At 41.7% G+C, this 27,968-nt stretch overlaps 1 protein-coding gene across 1 annotated transcript in view; it reads right to left on the bottom strand.

Annotated features, from left to right (window-relative positions):
* Nucleotides 1-27,968, bottom strand: part of LOC149445216 (E3 ubiquitin-protein ligase MID2-like) — a gene marked incomplete at its 3' end in the record, with an annotated part of 226,564 nt that overhangs the window by 5,726 nt on the left and 192,870 nt on the right. The window contains exons 4-6 of the mRNA XM_089654077.1: nucleotides 18,883-18,990; nucleotides 14,565-14,713; nucleotides 10,386-10,513 (exon numbers count right to left, since the gene is read on the bottom strand). Of these exons, the coding sequence (XP_089510203.1) occupies nucleotides 10,386-10,513; nucleotides 14,565-14,713; nucleotides 18,883-18,990 (385 nt within the window). The remainder of the gene's footprint in view (nucleotides 1-10,385; nucleotides 10,514-14,564; nucleotides 14,714-18,882; nucleotides 18,991-27,968) is intronic.

The following is a 27,968-nucleotide window of genomic DNA, read 5'->3' as shown; positions in this document are numbered from 1 at the left end:
GGCAACATCTAATGTTTGGGTAGTATTATGTTCAGCAGACTGTGTTCTTCTATTGTTGTGACTTAGATGACGTTCAGAGCACATTTTATGCCCAATTCATGCAAAACTCCACGTAATCCCAAGGGGTTCACATACTTTTTCTTGCAACTGTAGGACATTTACCCTGCCTGATGGGGGGGGGGTGCAGTAACAAATGTCAGCAGGGCAGTATACAGAGGGTCAGCAGGGCATATGATAGGGTCAGCAGTTTGCAGGGCAGTGTACAGGGGCTATTAGTTTGAAGGGTAGTGTACAGGGGTCAGCAGGGAAGTGTACTGGAATCATTAGGGCAAAGAACAGGGGTCAGCAGGGCAGTATACGGAGGGTCAGCAAGGCATATCATAGGGTCAGCAGTTTGCAGGGCAGTGTACAGGGGCTATTAGTTTGAAGGGTATTGTTCAGGGGTCAGCAGGGAAGTATACAGAGGGTCAGCAGGGCATATGATAGGGTCAGCAGTTTGCAGGGCAGTGTACAGGGGCTATTAGTTTGAAGGGTAGTGTACAGGGGTCAGCAGGGAAGTGTTCAGGAATCATTAGGGCAAAGAACAGGGGTTAGCAAGGCAGTATACAGAGGGTCAGCAGGGCATATGAGAGGGTCAGCAGGGCATATGATAGGGTCAGCAGTTTGCAGGGCAGTGTACAGGGGCTATTAGTTTGAAGGGTAGTGTACAGGGGTCAGCAGGGCATATGATAGGGTCAGCAGTTTGCAGGGCAGTGTACAGGGGCTATTAGTTTGAAGGGTAGTGTACAGGGGTCAGCAGGGAAGTGTACAGGAATCATTAGGGCAAAGAACAGGGGTTAGCAGGGCAGTATACAGAGGGTCAGCAGGGCATATGATAGGGTCAGCAGTTTGCAGGGCAGTGTACAGGGGCTATTAGTTTGAAGGGTTGTGTACAGGGGTCAGCAGGACAAAGGATGGGAGGTCCGTAGGGAAGTGTAAAGGAATCATTAGGGCAAAGAACAGGGGTCAGCAGGGCAGTGGACAGGGGTCAGCAGGGCAGAAGACGGGGGTCAGCAGGGCAGAAGACAGGGGTCAGCAGGGCAGTGGACAGGGGTCAGCAGGGCAGAGGACAGGAGTCAGCAGGGCAGAGGAGAGTGGTCACTGACGATGGGGCAAAGGGTAGGATTCACAACTGGCAGTGCAGGGGACAGGAGTAACTGTTGGAAGAGCAGGGGACAGGGGTCACAACTGGCTGCACCCCCAAAGATCCAGTATAGAATACTAGGTACTAGATCATGGTATAGGGTTCTGCATATCAATGTTTTCTATTTATTTATTCTATTTATTTTATTATTCACTTACTCATTGATGTATTTTATGTGGAACCTGGGAAATAAATTACGTTGTTTTTCCTGTCAAGTCAGTTATACAATTATTGCAAGCATTTTATTTCTGCTGGAGCAAATTGGTTCATGCTTTATAGATTTTTTTTTTTTGATCCACTGTGGGTATATAATTCTGTACATGGAAGTTTTCTTTTTTTTCCCTGTTTGTTGAACTAGAGAGACTTGCGCCTTTTTACAACCTGACTAATTAAGTAATAATGACAGTGAACAGAAACCCGTGAATGTATTGGCTGAATGAACCAGCTCCTGTGTGTAGAAGGTTTTCTCCCGTTTGAAAACAATTGTTATTCTTAGATTTATCTTTTCTTCTTTATCTCACCTTCCAGATTCTGGCAATGGCCGCTCGTCCCTCGTGGTTAATTATACGGTGCTAACCGGAATTCATTACTATTGTAAGTGAGCGATTTATATTAGCTCTGCTACATTAAGTCCAATATTCTAGTTTGCACGGTCATGTCAATCGAATACACGGAGTACGCTAAATCGCCAAAAATATGTTGACACCCCTCCAAGTTGCTAAATTCCCACTGAAGAGTACGGGCGAGACTACAGAGAACAAAGACATTTATGACAATTGTGCCCTTCCAACCTCGTGACCAGGGGCGGACTGACAACTCATGGGGCCCACGGGCAATAAGGGATCATGGGACCCCCGTGGAGAGATTAGTTCCCAATCTACTTGTCCCTCATGCAGGGGCGTCCCTAGGGTTGTTGTCACCCAGTGCGGTAACACTTGGTATCACTCCTCCGACGATCCCCGAAGGATGGATCAGATCTGTGGATTGGGGAGCATAATGGATCGGACTCCGATCTATTATGCTCAATCCGCAGATCCGATCCATCCTGCGAGGATCGTCGACTTGCTATAAAACTTACCTTTTCATAGAGTGGGTCTAGTGTCACCCTGTGCAATAGGTGTCACCCGGTGCGGCGCGTACCCCCCGCACCTGCCTAGGGACACCACTGCCCTCAAGACAATCTGCTTGTCCTGATAAAAAAAATACCTTTTAACTAATACCTTATTTAACCGCTTCCCATCTGCCCTATAGCAGTAATACTGCTACAGGGCAGCATGGGTGCGCACAATCATGTACATATATACACGTGATTTAATGTTTCTGGGTAGGGGGAGCACGTGAACCTACTTGCGCCGCTATTTGCACCTTCGGCTGTCAATCACCGTACTGAACACTTTTGGGATGAATCGGAACGCTATCATTCCATTGCATAGTCACCTGGCCTGACCATAAGGACACGGTTTGACCAGTTTGGTGTGGAGGAACTCAAGTGGTCTGTACAGTGCCCTAACCTCAACCCTACTGAACACATTTGGGATGAATTGGAATGCTATCTTTCCATTGCACATAATCACCTGGCCTGACCATAAAGATATGGTTTGACCAGTTTGGTGTGGAGGATCTCAAGTGGTCTGTACAGAGCCCCAACCTCAACTCTACTGAACACTTTTGGGATGAAACGGAAAGCTATCATTCCATTGCACAGTCACCTGGCCTGACCATAAAGACACGGTTTGACCAGTTTGGTATGGAGGAACTCAAGTGGTCTGTACAGAGCCCCAACCTCAACCCTACTGAACACTTTTGGGATGAATCGGAACGCTATCATTCCATTGCACATAGTCACCTGGCCTGACCAGTTTGGTGTGGAGGAACTCAAGTGGCCTGCACAGAGCCCCAACCTCAACCCTACTGAACACTTTTGGGATTAATTGGAATGCTATCTTTCCATCGCACATAGTCACCTGGCCTGACCATAAAGACATGGTTTGACCAGTTTGGTGTGGAGGAACTCAAGTGGCCTGCACAGAGCCCTGACCTCACCCCTACTGAACACTTTTGGGATGAATCGGAATGCTATCATTCCATTGAACATAGTCACCTGGCCTGACCAGTTTGGTGTGGAGGAACTCAAGTGGTCTGTACAGAGCCCCAACCTCAACCCCCCTGAACACATTTGGGATGAATTGGAATGCTATCTTTCCATTGCACAGTCACCTGGCCTGACCATAAAGACATGGTTTGACCAGTTTGGTGTGGAGGAACTCAAGTGGCCTGTACAGAGCCCCAACCTCAACCCTAATGAACACTTTTGGGATGAACTGGAGTCAGAGAAAGAATTTTTCCCTTCAGCAGACGTTCATTGTTATATTAGAGTTGGGTGCAGAAGACTGAAAAAGTAGAAAAGCTTCCCCCTGACAATATGCTGTAGAGATAGACCCTTGACCTCTATGGAAGCAGAGGGCTCACTGCAAAGTCAGAGCTAGCAAAATTGGATCAATTTTTGAAAGATGTTGGGTTCCAGTATGGCCAATCAGGAATGCAGCCAGGAATGCAGCCAGAGAGGAGAAATTATTGATTTTACAGCCTTTATGGGTGTAAAAGCAATCAGTGTAAAAAAAAAAAAGTAGTACAAGTAGTACAGTGTCACTATGGTGACACTGTACTGCTAGGGTGACAGTATGTAAAAAAAACATAAATAATAATATTAAAAAAAATTAAAATGTAAAAAATATTTTTTGAAAAATTATACATTTTTGATTATAAACTAATTTGGGGTACTGTATTTGCCGGCGTATAAGACGACTTTTTGACCCTTGAAAATCTTCTCAAAAGTCGGGGGTCGTCTTATACGCCGGTACACGTCAGTGGGCACTTTTTAGGGGGGCGGCGCGGTGCTGCCGCCGTCCCCCCCTTCCGACGGAAGGGACACCAAGTACAGGGGTGGGAAGAGGGCTGCAGTCTCTTACCTGGCTCCCACGACGATCCATCCAGGAAGCGCTGCTCCTTCAGTCACTCCGGCCACTCCCTCACTCCTGCCGCTCGGCTCCGCCTCCTCACCGGTGATTGGCTGCCAGAACTGTAGCTCAGGAAAGGCACACAGGCGGCCAATCACGGGCGAGGAGGCGGCGCCGAGCGGACCCGCGAAAATCGAGTGAGGGTAAGTGTGCAGTGCAGAGGTGTTGCTGCAACCACATATGCTGGCTGCAGCAGTACCATACTGCAACAGGGGTCAGCAAGTCTCATTGGTGTCAGTGGGAGGAATAGTGCCCCATCATTGGTGTCACTGATACTAATGATGGGGCATTATTCCTCCCACTGACACCAATGATGGGACACTATTCCTCCCACTGACACCAATGATGGGGCACTATTCCTCCCACTGACACCAATGATGGGACACTATTCTTCCCACTGACACCAATGATGGGGCACTATTCCTCCCACTGACACCAATGATGGGGCACTATTCCTCCCACTGACACCAATGATGGGGCACTATTCCTCCCACTGACACCAATGATGGGACACTATTCCTTCCACTGACACCAATGATGGGGCGCTATTCCTCCCACTGACACCAATGATGGGGCGCTATTCCTCCCACTGACACCAATGATGGGGCACTATTCCTCCCACTGACACCAATGATGGGGCACTATTCCTCCCACTGACACCAATGATGGGGCACTATTCCTCCCACTGACACCAACGATAGGGCACTATTCCTCCCCCCACTGACACCAACGATGGGGCACTATTCCTCCCCCCCATTGACGGAGTACTATTCCTCCCACTCACACCAATGTTGGAGCACTATTCCTTCCACTGACACCAATGATGGGGCGCTATTCCTCCCACTGACACCAATGATGGGGCGCTATTCCTCCCACTGACATCAATGATAGGGCGCTATTCCTTCCACTGACACCAATGATGGGGCACTATTCCTCCCACTGACACCAATGATGGGGCGCTATTCCTCCCACTGACACCAATGATGGGGCACGATTCTTCCCACTGATACCAATGAAGGGGTGCTATTCCTCCCACTGACACCAATGATGGGACACGATTCGTGGCTCTGACACCAATGATGGGGCACGATTCCTCCCACTGACACCAATGATGGGGCGCTATTCCTCCCACGGACACCAATGATGGGGTGCTATTCCTGCCACTGACACCAATGATGGGGCACGATTCGTTGCTCTGACACCAATGATGGGGCACTATTCCTCCCACTGACACCAATGATGGGGCACTATACCTCCCACTGATACCAATGATGGGGCACTATTCCTCCCACAGACACCAATGATGGGGCACTATACCTCCCACTGATACCAATGATGGGACACTATTCCTTCCACTGATACCAATGATGGGGCACTATTCCTCCCACTGACACCAATGATGGGGCACTATTCCTCCCACTGACACCAATGATGGGGCACTATTCCTCCCACTGATACCAATGATGGGGCACTATTCCTCCCACTGATACCAATGATGGGGCACTATTCCTCCCACTGATACCAATGATGGGGCACTATTCCTCCCACTGACACCAATGATGGGGCACTATTCCTCCCACGGACACCAATGATGGGGCACTATTCCTCACACACTGACACTAATGATGGGGCACCATCATTGGTGTCCATGGGTGGAATAGTGCCCCATCATTGGTGTCAGAGCGAGGAAGCGTGCCCCATCATTGGAATACCATACCATATTGAAATCAAATCTGATGTTTTTTAATTTTTGGTGTGCGTTGGAAGAGGGGTAGTCTTATACGGCGAGTATAGCCCAAACCCTATATTTTAACAGGAAAAGTAGGGGGTCGTCTTATACGCCGGCAAATACAGTATTTTTTTTACTAAAAAAATAACTGAATACATTTTGGCCAAGATTTATGAAGAAAGATTATTTATTTGCAAAATTATATAGGAAAAACACTTTTTAAAAATGTTTTTGGACTTTCTCATTTAAGTAGCAAAAAAATCTTCATCACCCCCCACAAGTAGTACAGTGTCACTATGGTGACACTGTACTGCTAGGGTGACAGTATATAAAAAAAAAAAAAAAACCATAAATAATATAAAAAAATTAAATTAAAATGTAAAAAATGTTTTTGAAAAATTATAATTTGGGTTATTTTATTTTTTTTTTACTAAAAAGATAACTGAATAAATTTTGGCCAAGATTTATGAAGAAAGATTATTTATTTGCAAAATTTTATAAGAAAAACACTTTTTTTCAAAATTTTTGGACTTTTTCATTTATATAGCAAAAAAAATTAAAATCCCAGCGGTGAATAAATACCACCAAAATAAAGTTTTATCTGTCTCAAAAAAATGCAAAAAAATTCTTATGGGTACAGTGTTGCTTGACCGCGCAATTGTCATTCAAAGCGTGATAGCGCTGAAAGATGAAAATTGGCCTGGACTGGAAGGGGGTGAAAGTGTTCGGACTGGAAGGGGGTGAAAGTGTTCGGACTGGAAGGGGGTGAAAGTGTCCGGACTGGAAGGGGGTGAAAGTGTCCGGACTGGAAGGGGGTGAAAGTGTCCGGACTGGAAGGGGGTGAAAGTGTCCGGACTGGAAGGGGGTGAAAGTGTCCGGACTGGAAGGGGGGTGAAAGTGTCCGGACTGGAAGGGGGGTGAAAGTGTCCGGACTGGAAGGGGGTGAAAGTGTCCGGACTGGAAGGGGGTGAAAGTGTCCGGACTGGAAGGGGGTGAAAGTGACCGGACTGGAAGGGGGTGAAAGTGTCCGGACTGGAAGGGGGTGAAAGTGTCCGGACTGGAAGGGGGTGAAAGTGACCGGACTGGAAGGGGGTGAAAGTGTCCGGACTGGAAGGGGGTGAAAGTGTCCGGACTGGAAGGGGGTGAAAGTGTCCGGACTGGAAGGGGGTAAAAGTGTCCGGCCTGGAAGGGGGTGAAATTGTCCGGACTGGAAGGGGGTGAAAGTGTCCGGACTGGAAGGGGGTGAAAGTGTCTGGACTGGAAGGGGGTGAAAGTGTCTGGACTGGAAGGGGGTGAAAGTGTCTGGACTGGAAGGGGGTGAAAGTGTCCGGACTGGAAGGGGGTGAAAGTGTCCGAACTGGAAGGGGGTAAAAGTGTCCGGCCTGGAAGGGGGTGAAATTGTCCGGACTGGAAGGGGGTGAAAGTGTCTGGACTGGAAGGGGGTGAAAGTGTCCGGACTGGAAGGGGGTGAAAGTGTCCGGACTGGAAGGGGGTGAAAGTGTCCGGACTGGAAGGGGGTGAAAGTGTCTGGACTGGAAGGGGGTAATAGTGTCTGAACTTGAAGTGGTTAAATGAACACATGGGGCGGTCAACATGAACACGGTGGAAATGAATGATAAATGTTTAACGAGGTGGTATTTGGTACCGAGTGATGCACATAGACGAGTAGAAGTCTCACATCTCTGTTGGAGGGGATGTGGAGCCAAGGGAACAATGGCCAACATATGGTGGGACTGTCCAAGAATACAAGGGTTTTCGCAAGATGTAATCCAATGGATACAAGAGATACTGGGGACAACGATACAGAAGGACCCATGGGGGGGTTGATTTTACAGGTCTGAAGTGCCAGTGAAGCGCGGCTAAAGGGCTCATTCAATTTTGGCAAGTACAGGAACCTCCAACAATGAGGGACTGGTAGACGGGGCTGAATACATAAACAAGATGGTGGAGTTATAACATACAGACAAAGGAATATATATTTATTTATTGAAATATAAATAAGCTTCTTTCTGGTACCTTGAGCAAACAGCTCATTTTTCTTCAAGTATCACCGTATTGTACTCCTTAAAAACAACCACACCATCTTTTTCCAGAGCAGCCTGGATTTCTTTTGAGTTCCCCTGTGGGGTTTTTCTTTGAATCCCGGACAATTCTTCTGCAAGTTATGGCTGCAATCTTTCTTGGTCTACCTGTATTTGGCTTGGTATCAAGAGATCCCCGAACTTTCCACTTCTTAATAGGTGATATAACAGTACTGATTGGCATATTCAAGGCTTTGGCCATCTTTTTATGTCCTTTTCCATCTTTATAAAATTCCATTACCTTGTTACGCAGGACTTTTGACAGTTCTTTTTTGCTCCCCATGGCTCAGTGTCCAGCCTAGTCAGTGCTTCCATGTAAGAGCTAACAAACTCATTGACTATTTATACACTGACACTAATTGCAATTTAAAAAGCTACAGATGTGGGACATTGACCTCTAATTGGCATTGTAACCCGTGTGTCACCTTGTGTGTCTGTACCAAGGCCAAACATTCCAGGGGGCGGAGACTTCTGATCCAGGGGGCGGAGACTTCTGATCCAGGCCATTTGGGTGATTTCTGTTATCATCATGATAACAGCCAAACAACTATTTAATAATAAATGGATTCATATGATCATCATCCCTCAATAAAAGAGCATTTTTTGGCAGATCAGTCATAATTTCAATATCCATGCCAAAGTTTCACAATTTCTGCCAGGGGATGTAAACTTTTCAGCACAACTGGATGGATAGATAGATAGATAGATAGATAGATAGATAGATAGATGGATAGATAGATATACATATATAGATAGATAGATAGATAGATAGATAGATAGATAGATAGATAGATAGATAGATGATAGATAGATAGATAGATAATAGATAGATAGATAATAGATAGATAGATAGATAGATAGATAGATAGATAGATAGATAATAGATAGATAGATAGATAGATAGATAGATAGATAGATAGATAGATAGATAATAGATAGATAGATAATAGATAGATAGATAATAGATAGATAGATAGATGATAGATAGATAGATAGATAGATAGATAGATAGATAGATGATAGATAGATAGATAGATAGATAGATAGATAGATAGATAGATAGATAGATAGATAATAGATAGATAGATAGATAGATAGATAGATAGATAGATAGATATACATATATATAGATGATAGATAGATAATAGATAGATAGATAGATAGATAGATAGATAATAGATAGATAGATAATAGATAGATAGATAGATAATAGATAGATAATAGATAGATAGATAATAGATAGATAGATAGATAGATAGATAGATAATAGATAGATAGATAGATAGATAGATAATAGATAGATAGATAGATAGATAGATAGATAATAGATAGATAGATAGATAGATAGATAGATAGATGATAGATAGATAGATAGATAGATAGATAGATAGATAGATAGATAGATATACATATATATAGATGATAGATAGATAATAGATAGACAGATAGATAGATAGATAGATAGATAGATAGATAGATAGATAATAGATAGATAGATAGATAGATAGATAGATAGATAGACATATATAGATAGATATACATAGATAATAGATAGATAAATAGATAGATAGATAGATAGATAGATAGATAGATAGATAGATAATAGATAGATAGATAGATAGATAGATAGATAGATAGATAATAGATAGATAGATAGATAGATAGATAGATAGATAGATAGATAATAGATAGATATACATCCACATGCTTTTTTACAATTGTATCACAGTGCTCACATGCTAAATAATGCATCATTCACAAACAAATAGCAGTGTACCACTGTTTAATAATGTATTTGTAAGAGACAGCTACAGTAATTAAAAAAAACAAAACAAATTACAGTATTATATAAAGTAAATAAAAATAATACATTAAAAGTTAAAAAAAAATATATGCAGTATATATTAAATTTCTCTTACAAATTTATTCAGCTGTCATCCATTTTATTTTCCAGGGTCCCTGCTTTAAAATTCCAATAGTTTTTATTGACAGGGCCCCTGGTTTTAAAAAAATATAATTGTTTATAATTTTCTAAAAAAAAAAATAAAAATGCAAATGTGGTTGAAAAATGTAAAAATTGCTTGGCAGAAAAGTGGCTACAGCCTTTCTGAATAACGATTAAAAATGTCTGCCTGGGGTTTAGCTTCAATATCAATTTGATGGATGGGAGTAAATTTGTAGATTCGAGGAAAGACCTGACATCTGCCTCTTATTGTCTGACAACTTTCAAGAATCTTTAGGAAGAGACACATTGTTAGAGCACAATGCTGTGGCAAATGTAAAATGTGTATATACTCAGACATAAAAGGGAGAGGTTATTAGAGGAAAAGTTGATTTTTTAAAAATTTTTTTTTTTTAGCATTTTATCTTCTTACCGGTTACATAGTCCAGTCCTTCCAACAATTTCTTCTCTCTGGAGAAATCCAGGGCAAAGTTTTCAAAGGCATCATTTAAATTGACATCGGGGATAAGAACTTGAGAGGATGTTGTTGCCATGGATACCCTGACACAAGATAACAGTACCATTAAATATTTGGGCTGTATTCAGACTTTTATCAGCTGATTTAGAAAATAAAGGCCTTATGCAAGAAAACGCTTACAAAAAAACTGCAATAAGTGAAAATGATCCAATGGTGATTATTTATTTAAAGGAAAAATACCCTAAAAGCACAAGCTAGCCAATGCAACATTGAGTGATATATTATATTCTATAACGCCAAGGGGTCTATTTATTAAAATGTATTTAAAATGAATACAAATTGATTTATCTAATAAATAGATCTAATATACCTAAAAATATCTATTAAAAAATTTGTTGAACGAATGTCACGAGCGTTCGCCCAGCCCTCATGACCATACTTTGCTTAATTTGTTTTTTTTTTTACAATTGCCGGGTTCATCTAGTGGCCAAAATGCAGTATTTTTTGTGAAATACCTCAGTCAGGAAAATACCACATTATGGCCACCAGGTAGACCTGACAAATATAGGAAATCACTGAATTAAGCAAAATACAGTCAGAATTTGTAAGGAAAATATATTTTAAAAATATTCTTCCCAAATATATTGACATATATTTGAAATGCTAAAATTTTGGTCGTATTCAATATATTTGGGCAGCGCAGTAGCTAAATGGTTAGTACTTCCACCTGGCAGTACTTGGATCGTTGGTTTGAATCCCAACCACGGCACCACCTGCCTGGAGTTTGCATGTTTCCCTGTGCCTGCATGGGTTTCCTCCGGGTACTCCGGTTTCCTCCCACACTCCAAAGACATGCTGGTAGGTTAATTGGCTCCTGTCTAAATTGGCCCTAGTATGTGTATGTATGAATGTGAGTTAGGGACCTTAGATTGTACACTCCTTGAGGGTTAGGGACTGATGTGAATGTACAATATATATATGTAAAACGCTGAGTAAATTGTTGGCACTATAGAAGTACCTGTAATAAATATATAAATTAAAAAAAAAAAAAAAAAAATATATATATATATAAATATATATATATATATATATATATACACATACATACATACATACACACACTGCATGTTGAAATGCATTTTCATTACAAAATATATGAAAAATATTTTTAAAAATACCTTTCAAATATACTGTATGTCTTTAAATATACAAATCTACATTTTTGGAATTAATTTACACACATATGTAAAAATGTTAATATGACTATTTTATTTGTTAACAAAAAGAATCTGAAGTATATATTTAAAAAAAAAATTGTAAAAATATTTTGTAATATATAAAAAACGCATTTCAACATGCTATATATACAGTGGGGATCAAAAGTTTGGGTACCCCAGCTAAAAATTTGTATTAATGTGCATAAAGAAGCCAAGGAAAGATGGAAAAATCTCCAAAAGGCATCAAATTACAGATTAGACATTCTTATAATATGTCAACAAAAGTTAGATTTTATTTCCATCATTTACACTTTCAAAATAACAGAAAACAAAACAATGGCGTCTGCAAAAGTTTGGGCACCCTGCAGAATTTATAGCATGCACTGCCCCCTTTGCAAAGCTGAGACCTGCCAGTGTCATGGATTGTTCTCAATCATCGTCTGGGAAGACCAGGTTATGTCAATCTCAAAGGTTTTAAATGCCCAGACTCATCTGACCTTGCCCCAACAATCAGCACCATGGGTTCTTCTAAGCAGTTGTCTAGAAAACTGAAACTGAAAATAGTTGACGCTCACAAAGCTGGAGAAGGCTATAAGAAGATAGCAAAGCGTTTTCAGATGTCAATATCCTCTGTTCCGAATGTAATTAAGAAATGGCAGTCATCAGGAACAGTGGAAGTTAAAGCAAGATCTGGAAGACCAAGAAAAATATCCGACAGAACAGCTCGCAGGATTGTGAGAAAAACAATTCAAAACCCACGTTTGACTGCACGATCCCTCCAGAAAGATCTGGCAGACACTGGAGTTGTGGTACACTATTCCACTATAAAGAGATACTTGTACAAATATGGTCTTCATGGAAGAGTCATCAGAAGAAAACCTCTTCTACGTCCTCACCACAAAAATCATCGTTTGAACTTTGCAAATGAACATATAGACAAGCCTGATGCATTTTGGAAACAAGTTCTGTGGACCGATGAGGTTAAAATTGAACTTTTTGGCCTGGAATGAGCAAAGGTACGTTTGGAGAAGAAGGGGCACAGAATTTAATGAAAAGAACCTCTGTCCAACTGTTAAGCATGGGGTTGGATCAATCATGCTTTGGGGTTGTGTTGCAGCCAGTGGCACAGGGAACATCTCACGAGTAGAAGGAAAAATGGATTCAATAAAATTTCAGCAAATTTTGGATGGTAACTTGATGCCATCTGTGAAAAAGCTGAAGTTAAAGAGAGGATAGCTTCTACAAATGGATAATGATCCTAAACACACCTGGAAATCCACGGGGGATTACATCAAGAGGCGTAAACTGAAGGTTTTGCCATGGCCTTCACAATCTCCTGACCTCAACATAATTGAAAATCTATGGATAGACCTTAAAAGAGCAGTGCGTGACAGACAGCCCAGAAATCTCAAAGAACTGGAAGACTTTTGTAAGGAAGAAAGGGCAAAGATACCTCAAACAAGAATTGAAAGACTCTTGGCTGGCTACAAAAAGTGTTTACAAGCTGTGATACTTGCCAAAGGGGGCAGTACAAGATATTAACTCTGCAGGGTGCCCAAACTTTTGCAGACGCCATTTTTTTGTTTTCTGTTATTTTGAAAGTGTAAATGATGGAAATAAAATCTAACTTTTGTTGACATATTATAAGAATGTCTAATCTGTAATTTGATGCCTTTTGGAGATTTTTCCATCTTTCCTTGGCTTCTTTATGCACATTAATACAAATTTTTAGCTGGGGTGCCCAAACTTTCGATCCCCACTATATATATATATATATATATTGAAATATATTGAATATGGCCAAAATTGTAGCATTTCAAATATATGGCAATATATTTGGGAAGAATATTTAAAAAAAAAAAAAATAAATATATATATATATATATATATATATATATACACACACACATATATATAATTTTTATTTTCATTATTTCTTTTACATTTCTTAAACGGTTGATTAGTAATAGATTTGTGCAAGATAATTAGAGTATTAAAAATAATAAATGACAAATATGAGGAAGATTTATATATTTTATTTTTTTACACTTTTATCCAGTTGTCATCCTAAAGTAAAAACATAAGCAACACATTTTTTTAAACTCGTATACCAAATAAAAGCTTTTTTTTTAAAATGTCTGTCCATATCTGACCAACCAGAATGGTTTTCAATCATGTCATAGCGCTCATAAGCTAAATAAAGCATCATTCACAAAAAAAAAAATGTCAGTGTACCATTGTTTAATAATGTAAGAGACAGCTACAATAATAAAAAAAATTAATTAAAAAAATAATCAAAATCAAAAAATAAAAAATAATAATCAAAGTATTAAACAAACTTATTAAAAATAATAAATTACAAATATAAAAAGATTTTATTCTTACATTTATGTTACAGTTTTATTTAGTTGCTATCCTATAATTAAAAAAGTAGATAAGTAGAGAATTTATTAAACTGGTATACCAAATAGAAACCTGATATGTCTGACCAATCAGAATGGTTTCCAACCATGTCATGGTGCTTATAAAGCTTCCATAAAAAAAAAAAAAAAAATGCATTGTACCACTGTTTTTTTTTGTGGTTGTATGAGAACATATATGGTATTAAAAAAAATAATGCACTAATTACAAAATATTATTATTCTAATATATTATTTTGATGCAGCTATGCTATCCAGCATTTAATTGAACAATAAGTCGGAAATGTATTAAACCAAAAAAAAAAAATCCTTATACCGTATGTCTCTAAAATAAAATGATTTTGATGCAAATTAGCCCTTTAGTTATAGAATTCTAGTCCAGTGAACCAACCCGTATGGACATGGCTAAATCTGACCTGGGCATCCCAGCTTCAATGGCCACTAAAGGGTTACTTTGCCTTTTATCTTTACTATACTTGCTATTGAAGGTCACCTACCTGTCTACGACAGTTTTTGCTGCTTGCAGAAATCTTGCGTGATCGCTCTCCTTCAGAAGATGGTCAGCTTGATTGATCAGCACTGTAGATCGCTCCAGTCTTTGCCGACAGTTAGCAATTTGCTGTGCAAGTTTCCTCAGCTTTGTTACCTGAAAGCCAAGAAGGATTGATGTTGAGGTATAGTGAAGGCGTTGAAAATTGAACACACTTTGCACTGAAAGCACCAGGATGCTCAAAACGAATATTGACATTTTTGGCAAGCCAAGGCAGATCTACATCCTAATGAGATAATGTTTACCATACTGAAGCACTGTGCTCCAGAAGTAATTGCCATTTTTTCTTTTTTTACATACATAGTGGAGACCCTTGTTGGAAATCCCAGTTGGTCTCTAGTGCCATTCACCCTGGAACACATTTACCGGATCATATGTCCACCAAGGGGGTAGTGAGAAGTAAGCCAACCCTTCTGGTAGACATATGCTTTGATACATATACAGTATCTCCCAGAAGTGAGTCCACCCCTCACATTTTTGTAAATATTTGATTCCCTCTTTTCATGTGACAACACTGAAGAAATGACACTTTGCTACAATGTGACGTAGTCAGTGTACAGCTTGTATAACAAGTAAATTTGCTGTCCCCTCAAAATAACTCAACACACCGCCATTAATGTCTAAACCGCTGGCAACAAAACTGAGTCCACCCTAAGTGACAAGGTCCAAATTGGGCCCAGAGGATCAATATTTTGTGTGCCCGCCATTATTTTCAAGCACTGCCTTAACCCTCTTGGGCATGGAGGTCACCAGAGCTTCACAGGTTGCCACTGGAGTCCTCTTCCACTCCTCCATGATGACATCACGGAGCTGGTGGATGTTAGAGACCTTGCCCTTCCCCGCCTTCCGTTTGAGGATGCCCCACAGATGCTCATTAGGGTTTAGGTCTGGAGACATGCTTGGCCAGTCCATCGCCTTTACCCTCAGCTTCTTTAGCAAGGCAGTGGTGGTCTTGGAGGTGTGTTTGGGGTCGTTATGTTGGAATACTGCCCTGCGGTCCAGTCTCCGAAGGGAGGGGATCATGCTCTGCTTCAGTATGTCACAGTACATGTTGGCATTCATGGTTCCCTCAATGAACTGTAGCTCCCCGGTGCCGGCTGCACTCATGCAGCCCCAGACCATGACACTCCCACCACCATGCTTGACTGTAGGCAAGACACACTTGTCTTTGTATTCCTCACCTGGTTGCCGCCACACACGCTTGACACCATCTGCACCAAATCAGTTTATCTTGGTGTCATCAGACCACAGGACATGGTTCCAGTAATCCAGGTCCTTAGTCTGCTTGTCTTCAGCAAACTGTTTTTGGGCTTTTTTGTGCATCATCTTTAGAAGAGGCTTCCTTCTGGGACGACAGCCATGCAGGCCAATTTGATGCAGTGTGCGGCATATGGCCTGAGCACTGACAGGCTGACCCCCCACCCCTTCAACCTCTGCAGCAATGCTGGCAGCACTCATACGTCTATTTCCCAAAGACAACCTCTGGATATGACGCTGAGCACGTGCACTCAACTTCTTTGGTGGACCATGGCGAAGCCTGTTCTGAGTGGAACCTGTCCTGTTAAACCGCTGTATGGTCTTGGTCACCGTGCTGCAGCTCAGTTTCAGGGTCTTGGCAATCTTCCTTTAGCCTAGGCCATCTTTATGTAGAGCAACAATTCTTTTTGTCAGATCCTCAGAGAGTTCTTTGCCATGAGGTGCCATGTTGAACTTCCAGTGACCAGTATGAGAGAGTGAGAGCAATAACACCAAATTTAACACACCTGCTCCCCATTCACACCTGAGACCTTGTAACACTAACGAGTCACATGATACCGGGGAGGGAAAATGGCTCATTGGGCCCAATTTGGACATTTTCACTTAGGGGCGGACTCACTTTTGTTTTAGACAGTGGTTTAGATATTAATGGCTGTGTATTGAGTTATTTTGAGGGGACAGCAAATTCACATGTTAGACAAGCTGTATGGACTGGCCAAGCATGTCTCCAGACCTAAACCCTAATGAGCATCTGTAAGGCATCCTCAAACGGAAGGTGGAGGAGCGCAAGGTCTCTAACATCCAGCAGCTCCGTGATGACGTCATGGAGGAGTGGAAGAGGACTCCAGTGGCAACCTGTGAAGCTCTGGTGACCTCCAAGAGGGTTAAGGCAATGCTGGAAAATAATGGCGGCCACACAAAATACTGACACTTTGGGCCCAATTTGGACCTTGTCACTTAGGGGTGGACTCACTTTTGTTGCCAGCAGTTTAGACATTAATGGCGGTGTGTTGAGTTATTTTGAGGGGACAGCAAATTTACATGTTATACAAGCTGTACACTGACTACGTCACATTGTAGCAAAGTGTCATTTCTTCAGTGTTGTCACATGAAAAGATAGAATCAAAGACTTACAAAAATGTGAGGGGTGGACTCACTTCTGGGAGATACTGTAAATATTCGTGATAGCAATTATATTGATCAAAGAGAGAGGTGCGGGTGTCGGAGGCCAACGGTGTCATGACTACTAGCAATTTAATACACCACACATTACAATTATATAAACTGATGAGAACATTCTGCTTCTAGCTGTAGGCAAAAGTCTCATTCAGTTAATAAATACATTTGTTTCAGCTTACCATGGAAACACAAGTCTAGAGAGCATCGGCTTTAGTGACCATAGATGAAAAGTACTGAACAAGCTTAAAACCGTTTTCTTGGAGCCCTATAAATATCCATCAGCTGTAGATTGGGGGGGGGGGGGGTTGAATGCAGATCCTAATAGGAATTCTTGCTGTAGAGTTAAACAAGCTGTAGGAAAGCTCTTGCAGGTTTGAGTTCTGTTCTAGTCTTCCTAAAGTCTGCTGCTAAAAATTATCCTAAAGTCAACAGTGACATCTTCCTGCCATAATTCTCAACTCCGTTTCTGTCCACCTGGAATTTTTTTGATCTCCTGCCCCTTCATTGAGCAACCAAGTTCCTATGTGCTGTTGTGTCCATATACAAATTAAAAAATCCAACAGGAATAGTGGGAACACCCATTAATGACCACATCAGCTCTCGAGACTCCCTAGAACTCACTGATAGAGTTCCTGAGAGGTATGCCATTTGCCCAAATGTTTGTGCACACCTGACCATCATACCCACTACATGACCAAAGTTATGTGGATATCCCCCCAAATGGCTGAGTTTAGGTGCTTCCAGTGAAGGATACTGTTAATACTACAGCATACAAAGTCATTTTAGACAATTATGTTCCAACCTTGTGGTAACAGTTTGGTGATGACCCTATTCCGTTCCAGCATGACTGTGCCACTGTGAGCATAGCCAGCTTCATAAAGACAGGATGGCAAGTTTGTTGTGGAGGAACTGGAACCCTGACCTCAACCCCACTGAAAACCTTTGGGATGAACTGGAACACCAAATGTGAGACAGGTCCTCCCATTCAACATCAGTACCTGACCTCACAAACGGGCACAAAATCCCACAGATATTCTTCAAAATCTTGTGGAAAGCTTTCTCATAAGAGTGGAGGCTGTTATAGCCACAGAGAAGGGTAAATCCATAATAATATCCTTGATTTTGGAATAGAATGTCCAAAAAGCTCATATAGGCGTGATGGTGAGGTCTCCACAAACGTTTGGTCATATGGTGTAGAAGACACCACCAGTTGATTTAACTCTCCAGAATCTACCAAACACTAAAATATCCCAGGACTGTGGCTTTTGTTCCTTGATTTTGGAATAGAATGTCCAACAAGCTCATATAGGCGTGATGGTGAGGTCTCCACAAACGTTTGGTCATATGGTGTAGAAGACAGCACCAGTTGATTTAACTCTCCAGAATCTACCAAACACTAAAATATCCCAGGACTGTGACTTTTGTTCCTTGATTTTGGAATAGAATGTCCAACAAGCTCATATAGGCGTGATAGTGAGGTCTCCACAAACGTTTGGTCATATGGTGTAGAAGACACCACCAGTTGATTTAACTCTCCAGAATCTACCAAACACTAAAATATCCCAGGACTGTGACTTTTCTTTGATTTTTGAATAGAATGTCCAACAAGCTCATATAGGCGTGATGGTGAGGTCTCCACAAACATTTGGTCATATGGTGTAGAAGACACCACCAGTTGATTTAACTCTCCAGGATCTACCAAACACTAAAATATCAGCTTTATGTGACCTGACCCTCGAAAGACCCAAGACTGTGACTTTTGTTACTTCTACTTGGTATCTATAAAATGTATTTATAACATAATATTGGAGTTTAGCAGGAAAACTTACTTTTGTCTCCTTGATTTTTACGGAAATCATCTGCTTTCTTCTATGTATAATGTCAACAAGTTCGTCACATTCCTCATTGAGCTTGGCTTCATGCATGCTTGTGTTGACCTATAGCAAAACATTACATGAAAAGACTTTAAGATGGGATAAAACCAATTTAAAATGCCAAAGATAATCCAGTTTAGCACAACAATAGCAATGTTTTTTGATATATTAAATGGGTTACTGAACACAAACGAACGTAGATCTAAACCCTAACTGGATGACATTTAGTTTGTAAATAATAAATAAAGAGAGGAAGGAATATAATACACAAAGTGCCAACAGCCCTAACGAATACAAGAGGGGGAAAAGTCCTCTTTTTTGGTGGGACTTTAACGGCACAATTTACTTGTATGATAAATTTCAACAAATCAAAAGAGATTGTTCGTAAAAACAGTATGAAATTTTATTTCTACAATCTTCAAAAATAAATATAAAGCTACAATACATATTGTGGTGGTGTCATCAGAGATGGTATTGCAAATCTAATCATGGATCATGCATGGTTCGCACTTGACGCGTTTTGAGATCAACAAGAATCTCTTCTTCAGAAGTGCTCAAGAAGGCATGACGTATGATTCCATGTGAGGTAAAAACCACCAGGAAATATTAAAAACAAATTGTTGTGAACACAGCCATGGATTTCTCATATATCTCAGGCAAAGATGATGAAACAAAAATTAATAAAGAAAAAACTGAGACCAGTGGATGAAAAATGCCGCCCAAACGCCTCTTGAAGGGGCCCCGCCCAAATGCACCATCACCAAGATTACCTGCTGGTTGGTACTGATAGGAATGTGCTACTATGAGTGCTAAGTGATGACCACAAGGAATTTGTGTTAGAAAGTGTTGATGACCTGATAAAAATCAGGATTGAGATGTGAAAGACAGCTCAATATGGGGCAATATACCAGGTCTATCCCAAGAAGCATGCTTGATGGCTGTGAGCCATTAAAGTCCCACCAAAAAAGAGGACTTTTCCCCCCTTTGTATATGATAAATAACTCCAATTTTTTTTTCTAATAAAGTACTTTTTTTCACCTTTTTTTATCCTTTGCTACATCTTATTGCTACTGATCCTCTCCAGCACCTTTGCAACCACTTCTAGTCTACATGCACTTGCTCCCATGTTGGGTGGATGGCACCCTGTAGTACCACCATGAGGCTTGCAGTACCCCAGGCAACAGCTGCTGGGCTTTCAGTGGCTACAATCTCTCTTGGCATGACTCCTACCACCATCTCCCGCAAGGAAGGGAGCAAATCAGATGCTGTAATGAGGTCACAAGGTCTGAAAAATTATGCTTTATACACAAAGCAGCATGATATGTGAAGGATGTTTTTGAATCTGTTCATAGAGGGTAGGGGCTAGCGAGAGTTGAGAAAGTTTCCTGGACTTGGGCTCCTGGGCTCTAAAAACTAAAGTTTATGGAAGGAGCAGAGTTCAAGGTTCACCAGAAACAAGATTAAGATGTCCAGTGTCTCAGGTGGCTCAGCAAGAAGAGACAATGCCAGAGACAGCAGAGGTTGCAAGTTCAGGACCGGGTCCTGAGAGAGTGACTCCGCAAAATGGTCCTTGCATAAGTTCATGGTCCTTTATTGATATTACGAGTGACAACAGGAGCACAAAAGGCAATCAGAGCGTTTTGAGGGGGAAAATTCTCCCTTTATCATGGCTACAAAAAATGTAATCAAAAAATCCCCTTGTTCATCAGGGCACAATAAATACATGAAAGTAGCCTTGAAGAATCGGTATGTTTGGCCCCAGAAACTATCTCTATGTGTGGAATAACAATTAGGGTGACCCCAACTTTTCTGGAAGGGTCCCCCATTTTCTGGAGAACTGATGAATCCAAGTCATTAAGCTCATTAAGGCTAGCTTCACACAGTGGCAGTCTCTATCGCTCCTCTGAAAAGGGATCCAAGAATAGAATGCAGCAGCAAATTCCAGGTGTCAGATGGTGATACTGCTGGTGGTCAGTCGGGATGGAGGAGAAAAAAAAGTATCCAAACCGTCTGTTTTTATCACTTACGTGAACAAAGCCCCAAGACTTAGTTTGATGGTTTAAAGATCTGAATCTAGCGTTCACTCACACCACCCCCAGTAACCCTTTCTCTGATTGCTGTAAGTAATGAACAACAGGGGGCATCAATCACCCATCTCCCTCTGCCTACAGCAGTTGGAGGAACTCAACCGCTGCTTGGGGTTGGAGTCCTAGAGTAGGCGATGGGATTCAGGTGGCAGTGGTCCTCAAAGGTCCAAGAGGTCAGACCAAAAAAAGCAGACTGTAGACCCATTAAAAGGTCCAAGGTTATTGCCTCAATTAAAAGAAATGATGAATAGAAAAGAAAAAATGACCTGCATCTGGTGAGGTTATGGTGACCCAGGCAAATAGAACTACACAGCCTTCCATGTAGGAGGAGAAAAGGCCCCATTTCCACATGGGGTGAAACTGGTCATCCTCTATGCCATTGAGGTCTCTGTCTTGGATCCTCTATGGGATCTCAGGTGGGTTTTGTACTGGTAGAATGAGAGGAGGTAAAAAGCCTGTCAGTGAAAGAAATGGCTGAGGCGCCTGGTGTGATGTGTCTAGGGATGCCTTGGATTCATCAAGTTAGATAAACATCAAAAGATGTATTTTGTGGCTATAACTCTCCACTTCCTCCGTTTACCATGATACACAAACGTTTGATATTTCTCAGTTTTCTCTTCCCCCTGAGTATGCCTGTGTAACAGAGAATAAACTCAATTGGAATACAGACACACTCAGGTGGAAGAGAAAACCAAGAAATGCCAAACATTTGTGTATTACCATACAGTTATTTCCTCAACTCAGAGACATGATGAACAGAAAAAAAAAGGACCTGCATCTGGTGAGGTTGCAGTGACCCACACAACCTTCCATGAATGCAGGTGGAGAAGATGCCCCATCTCCATGCGGGGTGAAATTTTTCACTGAGATCCCAATCCTGGATCCTCTATAGATTGCCAGGTGGGTATTGTACTGGTGGGATGATAGAAAGTACTAAGCCCATCATTGAAACCAATGGCAGAGGCGCCCGGTGTGGTGAATCTAATGATAGAAATGATGAATAGAAATTAACAAAAGACCTGCATCTGGTGAGGTTGCGATGACCCAGGCGGGTAGAACTATGCAACCTTCCATGAATGCAGGTCGCTCTCAATGTTGTAGGGGGTCACAATTCCTAGATCCTCTATGGTGGAGGTCATCAAAGGTCCAAGAGGTCAGAATGAAAAAGCAGATTGGACACCCATTAAAAAGTTCAAAGGTGTCCACTGGGGCGGGAGAGCCCTTATGGCATAGTATGAATCTAAATCTAGTTATTTCCTCAATTAGGAGAAATGATGAATAGAAATTTAAAAATGACCTGTTACGGTGACCCAGGCGGGTAGAACTACACTACCTTCCCTGAAGAGGCCCCATCTCCACGTGGGGTGAAATCACTTGCTGTCATTGCTACTGAGGTCCCAATCCATGATCCTGTAGGGGTTCTCAGGTGGATATTGTACTGGTAGGATGAGAGGAGGTAAAAAGCCCATTGGTTCTACAAACGGCAGAGGAGACCATCTAAGGATGGGTCGGAGTCATCAAGTTAGACGAACATCAGATAGCTTTATTTCACCAAAAGCCACATTTCGTGGCTATAACTTGCCACTTCCTCAGTTTATGGTAATAGCAAATGTTTGACAATTTTTGGTTTCTCTTCCACCCAATTGTGTCTTTGTGGAAGAATATACACTTGGTTGGGCTAGGGAAACACTTGGGTGAAACAAATAACTGAGAAATGCCAAACATCTGTGTCTCACCATAAACGGAGGAAGTGATGAGTTATAACCATATAATGTATCTTTTGGTGAAATAAAGCTGATGTTCATCTAACTTGATGACTCCGACCCATCCTTAGATGTACCATTCTGGTCTCCTCTGCCGTTTGTAGCACCAATGGGCTTTTTACCTCCTCTCATCCTACCAGTACAATATCCACCTGAGAACCCATACAGGATCCAGGATTGGGACCTCAATAGCAATGACAGCAAGTGATTTCACCCCACCTGGAGATGGGGCCTCTTCAGGTAAGGTTGTGTAGTTCTACCCGCCTGGGTCTCCACAACCTCACCAGATGCAGGTTATTTTTAAATTTCTATTCATCATTTCTCTTAATTGAGCAAATAACTACATTTAGATTCATACTACGCCATAAGGGCTCTCCCACCCCAGTGGAAACCTTCGGACCTTTTAATGGGTGCCCAATCTGCTTTTTCACTCTGACCTCTTGGACCTTTGATGACCGCCACCATAGAGGATCCAGGAATTGTGAGCCCTTCAACATTGAGAGCGTCCTGCATTCATGGAAGGTTGCGTAGTTCTACCCACCTGGGTCACCGCAACCTCACCAGACGCAGGTCTTTTGTTCATTTCTATTCATCATTTCTCCTAATTGAGGAAATAACTAGATTTAGATTCATACTACGCCATAAGGGCTCTCCTACCCCAGTGGAAACCTTTGGACCTTTTAATGGGTGTCCAATCTGCTTTTTCATTCTGACCTCTTGGACCTTTGATGACCACCACCATAGAGGATCCAGGAATTGTGAGCGCCGCAACATTGAGAGTGACCTGCATTCATGGAAGGTTGCATTGTTCTGCCCGCCTGGGTCACCGCAACCTCACCAGATGCAGGTCTTTTTAAAATTTCTATTCATCATTTCTCCTAATTGAGGAAATAACTACATTTTAGATTCATACTACGCCATAAGGGCTCTCCCACCCAAGTGAAAACCTTTGGACCTTTTAATGGGTGTCCAATCTGCTTTTTCACTCTGACATCTTGGACTTCTGATGACCACCACTATAGAAGATCCAGGAATTGTGACCCCTGCAACATTGAGAGCGACCTGCATTCATGGAAGGTTGCGTAGTTCTACCTGCCTGGATCACTGCAACCTCATCAGTTGCAGGTCTTTTTTAAATTTCTATTCATCATTCCTCCTAATTGAGGAAATAACTACCGTACATTTTAGATTCATACTACACCATAAGAGCTCTCCCACCCAAGTGAAAACCTTTGGACCTTTAATGGGTGTCCAATCTGCTTTTTCATTCTGACCTCTTGGACCTCTGATGACCACCACTATAGAGGATCCAGGAATTGTGACCCCCTACAACACTGAGAGCGACCTGCATTCATGGAAGGTTGCGTAGTTCTACCCGCCTGGGTCACCGCAACCTCACCAGATGCCAGGCTATTTATCTTCTCATTCTCTCTTCATCCTATCGTAGGTGATGACATCAGAGGAACTGCTGCCATATACGGTAGTTATTATTATTATTATACAGGATTTATGGCGCCAACAGTTTGCTCAGCACTTTACAATATAATGGGAGACAATACAGCAACAATACAGTTCAATACAAGAGGGAAATGAGGGCCCTGCTCCTTGGAGCTTACAATCTAAGAGATGTCTCTGCCCATGGCCCTTGTCCAGAAGAACAGAAAGACCAGAGCAGAGATCCCATAACCACCACTAAAAATATTACAATGAAGGTTTTTGCACGTTCTTTTCTTATTCCTACTAATGGATTTGCATTAGCACAATGATCGCAGTTCCTGATACACTTTTTTTTTTTTTTTTTTTTAAGTGTAGTAAATGCGAGTGTTCCTCAAACTCAAGTCCTAATTTACCGCCATTCTTTATTATATTTCTCTGAATTTAATGTTGACTTGCCACAGAAGATTAACATTTAGTATGGAGAAAGTACAATAAAAAAAAAAGTAAACATTGAAAGGTTATTTAATTTAAAAAAAAATGTATTTTTCAGCTCGTCTTCATGAGAAATTGACTTTTTATTTGTTAAAAATCTCTATTACCTTCAAAAGCCTTTATTTTAGATAAACAAATCTTCCATGGGAGAATAAATAAATCGAAAGACTGCGGAAAAAGATGAGCCTGTATTTCCGTGCATCTTGCCCATTAGATTTTTTTTTTTAAAAATCACCTTTCCCTATTACAATGTAATAATCTTCTTCGATTAGATTTTTATTCTTGCATCCACCTGTCAACATTTCGTTGTGGAAAAAGAATCTAGGATGTCCACCTAGCGAAGAACACGGGGACGTGACCTCTACCCGGTAGGAGGAAAGTTCACAACTAACCTTGGAAAGTCTAATGTTAGGAAAAAGATCGAGAAACAGAGACAGCGAGTCAATCAAGAATGAAGCTGGATATACACTGGTAGAATTTGGCTCCAAATTTTTCATATTGAGAATATTCGTTTGATTTTTTTAATCTTCGGTTGACATTCATTTTCACTCGCAGTGATGAGAAAATTTGAAGTAGCATGGAAATTTCTTTCGAATGAACAAATTTCTAACAGTGTATGTGGTTTGTGTTTGCTAAAGTTAGTCCGTTTCAAAATTGAATGTTAAAAGCAAAGTTCTGAACGACCTTCATCTAGCCCCCGAGTGTCCAACATCGGGCCCTTTGGCATTTTTGGTGTGGCCCTTGGGACCCAAAAAGACACTGATCTGTGTTTCCCTATCACCCTGTTAAAGCAGTGATTTTTTTACATGTCTCATGTTAAATGTTTCCAGTCGAGCATGTCCCCAGTCTACAACTCCTATAGCACGTCTGCAGTCTCTGACCATTTCTTTTAACATACCTGCTGTCTCTGACCATCTCCTGTATCATGTCTGCAGCTTCTGACCATCTCCTGTGCCATGTCTGCAGGTCTCCAACCATCTCTTGTATCATGTCCACAGTCTCTGACCATCTCCTCCATCGTGTCTGCAGTCTATGACCATCTCCTGTACCATGTCTGCGGTCTCTGACCATCTCCTGTACCATGTCTGCAGTCTCTGACCATCTCCTGTACCACGTCTGCAGCTTCTGACCATCTCCTGTACCATGTCTGCAGTCTCTGACCATCTCCTGTACCATGTCTGCAGTCTCTGACCATCCCCTGTATGTCTGCAGTCTCTGACCATCTCCTGTACCATGTCTGCAGTCTCTGACCATCTCCTGTACTATGTCTGCAGTCTCTGACCATCTCCTGTATCATGTCAGCAGTCTCTGACCATCTCCTGTATCATGTCAGCAGTCTCTGACCATCTCCTGTATCATGTCAGCAGTCTCTGACCATCTCCTGTATCATGTTTGCAGTCTCTGACCATCTCCTCCATCATGTTAGCAGTCTCTGACCGTCTCCTGTATCATGTCAGCAGTCTCTGACCATCTCCTGTATCATGTTTTCAGTCTCTGACCATCTCCTCCATCATGTCAGCAGTCTCTGACCATCTCCTGTATCATGTCTGCAGTCTCTGACCATCTCCTGTATCATGTTTGCAGTCTCTGACCATCTCCTGTATCATGTTTGCAGTCTCTGATCATCTCATCCATCATGTTTGCATAATATTGTGTTTGTTTGCACTAAAATTCATTTAGGCATATTTTTACCTGAACATTTTAGTTGGATAAATGGCTGTGCAAATATCACGTGACATAAAAAAAAATGCAACAGCCACCATTTTATTCTTCAGGTCTTCTGCTTTCAGAAAATATAAAAGGTGTGATGGGGTAGCACCTTGGTGGTGGGTCACAAAAGCCATTCCCACGCGAGCGTGTGCTAACATGTTCTAACTTGCACCCTCCTGGGTCGCAGACCAGTGGACTCGGTCTTTATGGAGTAGTAGAAGAAAGAACACGTGTGTCCATTACCCTGTTGATAGAAAATGAGCGACAGGAATCTGGAGTAGCGGATTGACATCGAATTTAGTGTAAAAATTTGTAAAAGTGGGAGTGAAACTTTAGCTCTGTTACCACAGGATTATGGTGAACATTCCATGGAAAAATCAAGTTTGTTTGAATGGCATAGATGATTTAGGGAGTGGTGGGAAGATGCCCATGATGACTAAGTGGGCAGCCAAAAACGCAAAGGACAGATGGAAATGTGGAAAATGAAAAGGTTACGGGAATCTGTAAAAGACCAGAACACTGGCCTGACAAGTAGATTCTTCACCACGACAATGCTCCTGCACATGCCTGGCAAGCGGATTCTCCACCACGACAATGCTCCTGCACATGCCTGAAAAGTGGATTCTCCACCATGACAATGCTCCTGAACATGCCTGACAAGTGGATTCTCTACCATGACAATGCTCCTGCACATGCCTGGCAAGTGGATTCTCCACCACGACAATGCTCCTGCACATGCCTGACAAGTAGATTCTCTACCACGACAATGCTCCTGCATATGTCTGACTAGTGGATTCTCTACCATGACAATGCTTCTGCACATGCCTGACAAGTGGATTCTTCACCACGACAATGCTTTTGCACATGCCTGACAAGTGGATTCTCCACCACGACAATGCTCCTGCACATGCCTGACAAGTGGATTCTCTACCACGACAATGCTCCTGCACATGCCTGACAAGTGGATTCTCCACCACGACAATGCTCCTGCACATGCCTGGCAAGTGGATTCTCCACCACGACAATGCTCCTGCACATGCCTGACAAGTGGATCCGATCTCTTCAGGGAAGCCTATCCTGCCCTAAGCTAATAATGAAATCTTCTACTCTTCCTACCACTCCATCCCCCACAGTTACTACCTTTTGTACCACTAGCCCCTCCCTCCTAGATTGTAAGCTCCCAGGATCAGGGCCCTCCTATCCCTCTTGTATTGAACTGTATTGTTGCTGTACTGTCTCCCGTTATATTGTAAAGCGCTGAGCAAACTGTTGGTGCTATATAGCTAAATATTGTAGATTTTAACATGTGCAAAAAAACAAAAGGTAAACATGTTTCAAAAAATTGGAGATCCATACAGAGTTTACGTACTAAAAAAAAGAAAAGGTAAATGTGTTGAAAAGAAAGGAGATCTATACAGAGGTTAAATAAAAAAAAACAAAACGTAAACATGTTTTGAAAAAACGGAGATCTACACAAGTGTTAAATACTAAAAAAAAAAAAAAAAGTAAACGTGTTGAAAAAACAGATCTATACAGAGGTTAAATAGTAAAA

The sequence above is a fragment of the Staurois parvus genome, unplaced genomic scaffold (genome assembly GCF_062004578.1).
Source record: "Staurois parvus isolate SC_StPar_1 unplaced genomic scaffold, SC_StPar_1.0 ptg000739l, whole genome shotgun sequence".
In the NCBI taxonomy this organism is placed as follows: domain Eukaryota; kingdom Metazoa; phylum Chordata; class Amphibia; order Anura; family Ranidae; genus Staurois; species Staurois parvus.
This window is presented reverse-complemented; position numbering and strand designations above follow the sequence as displayed.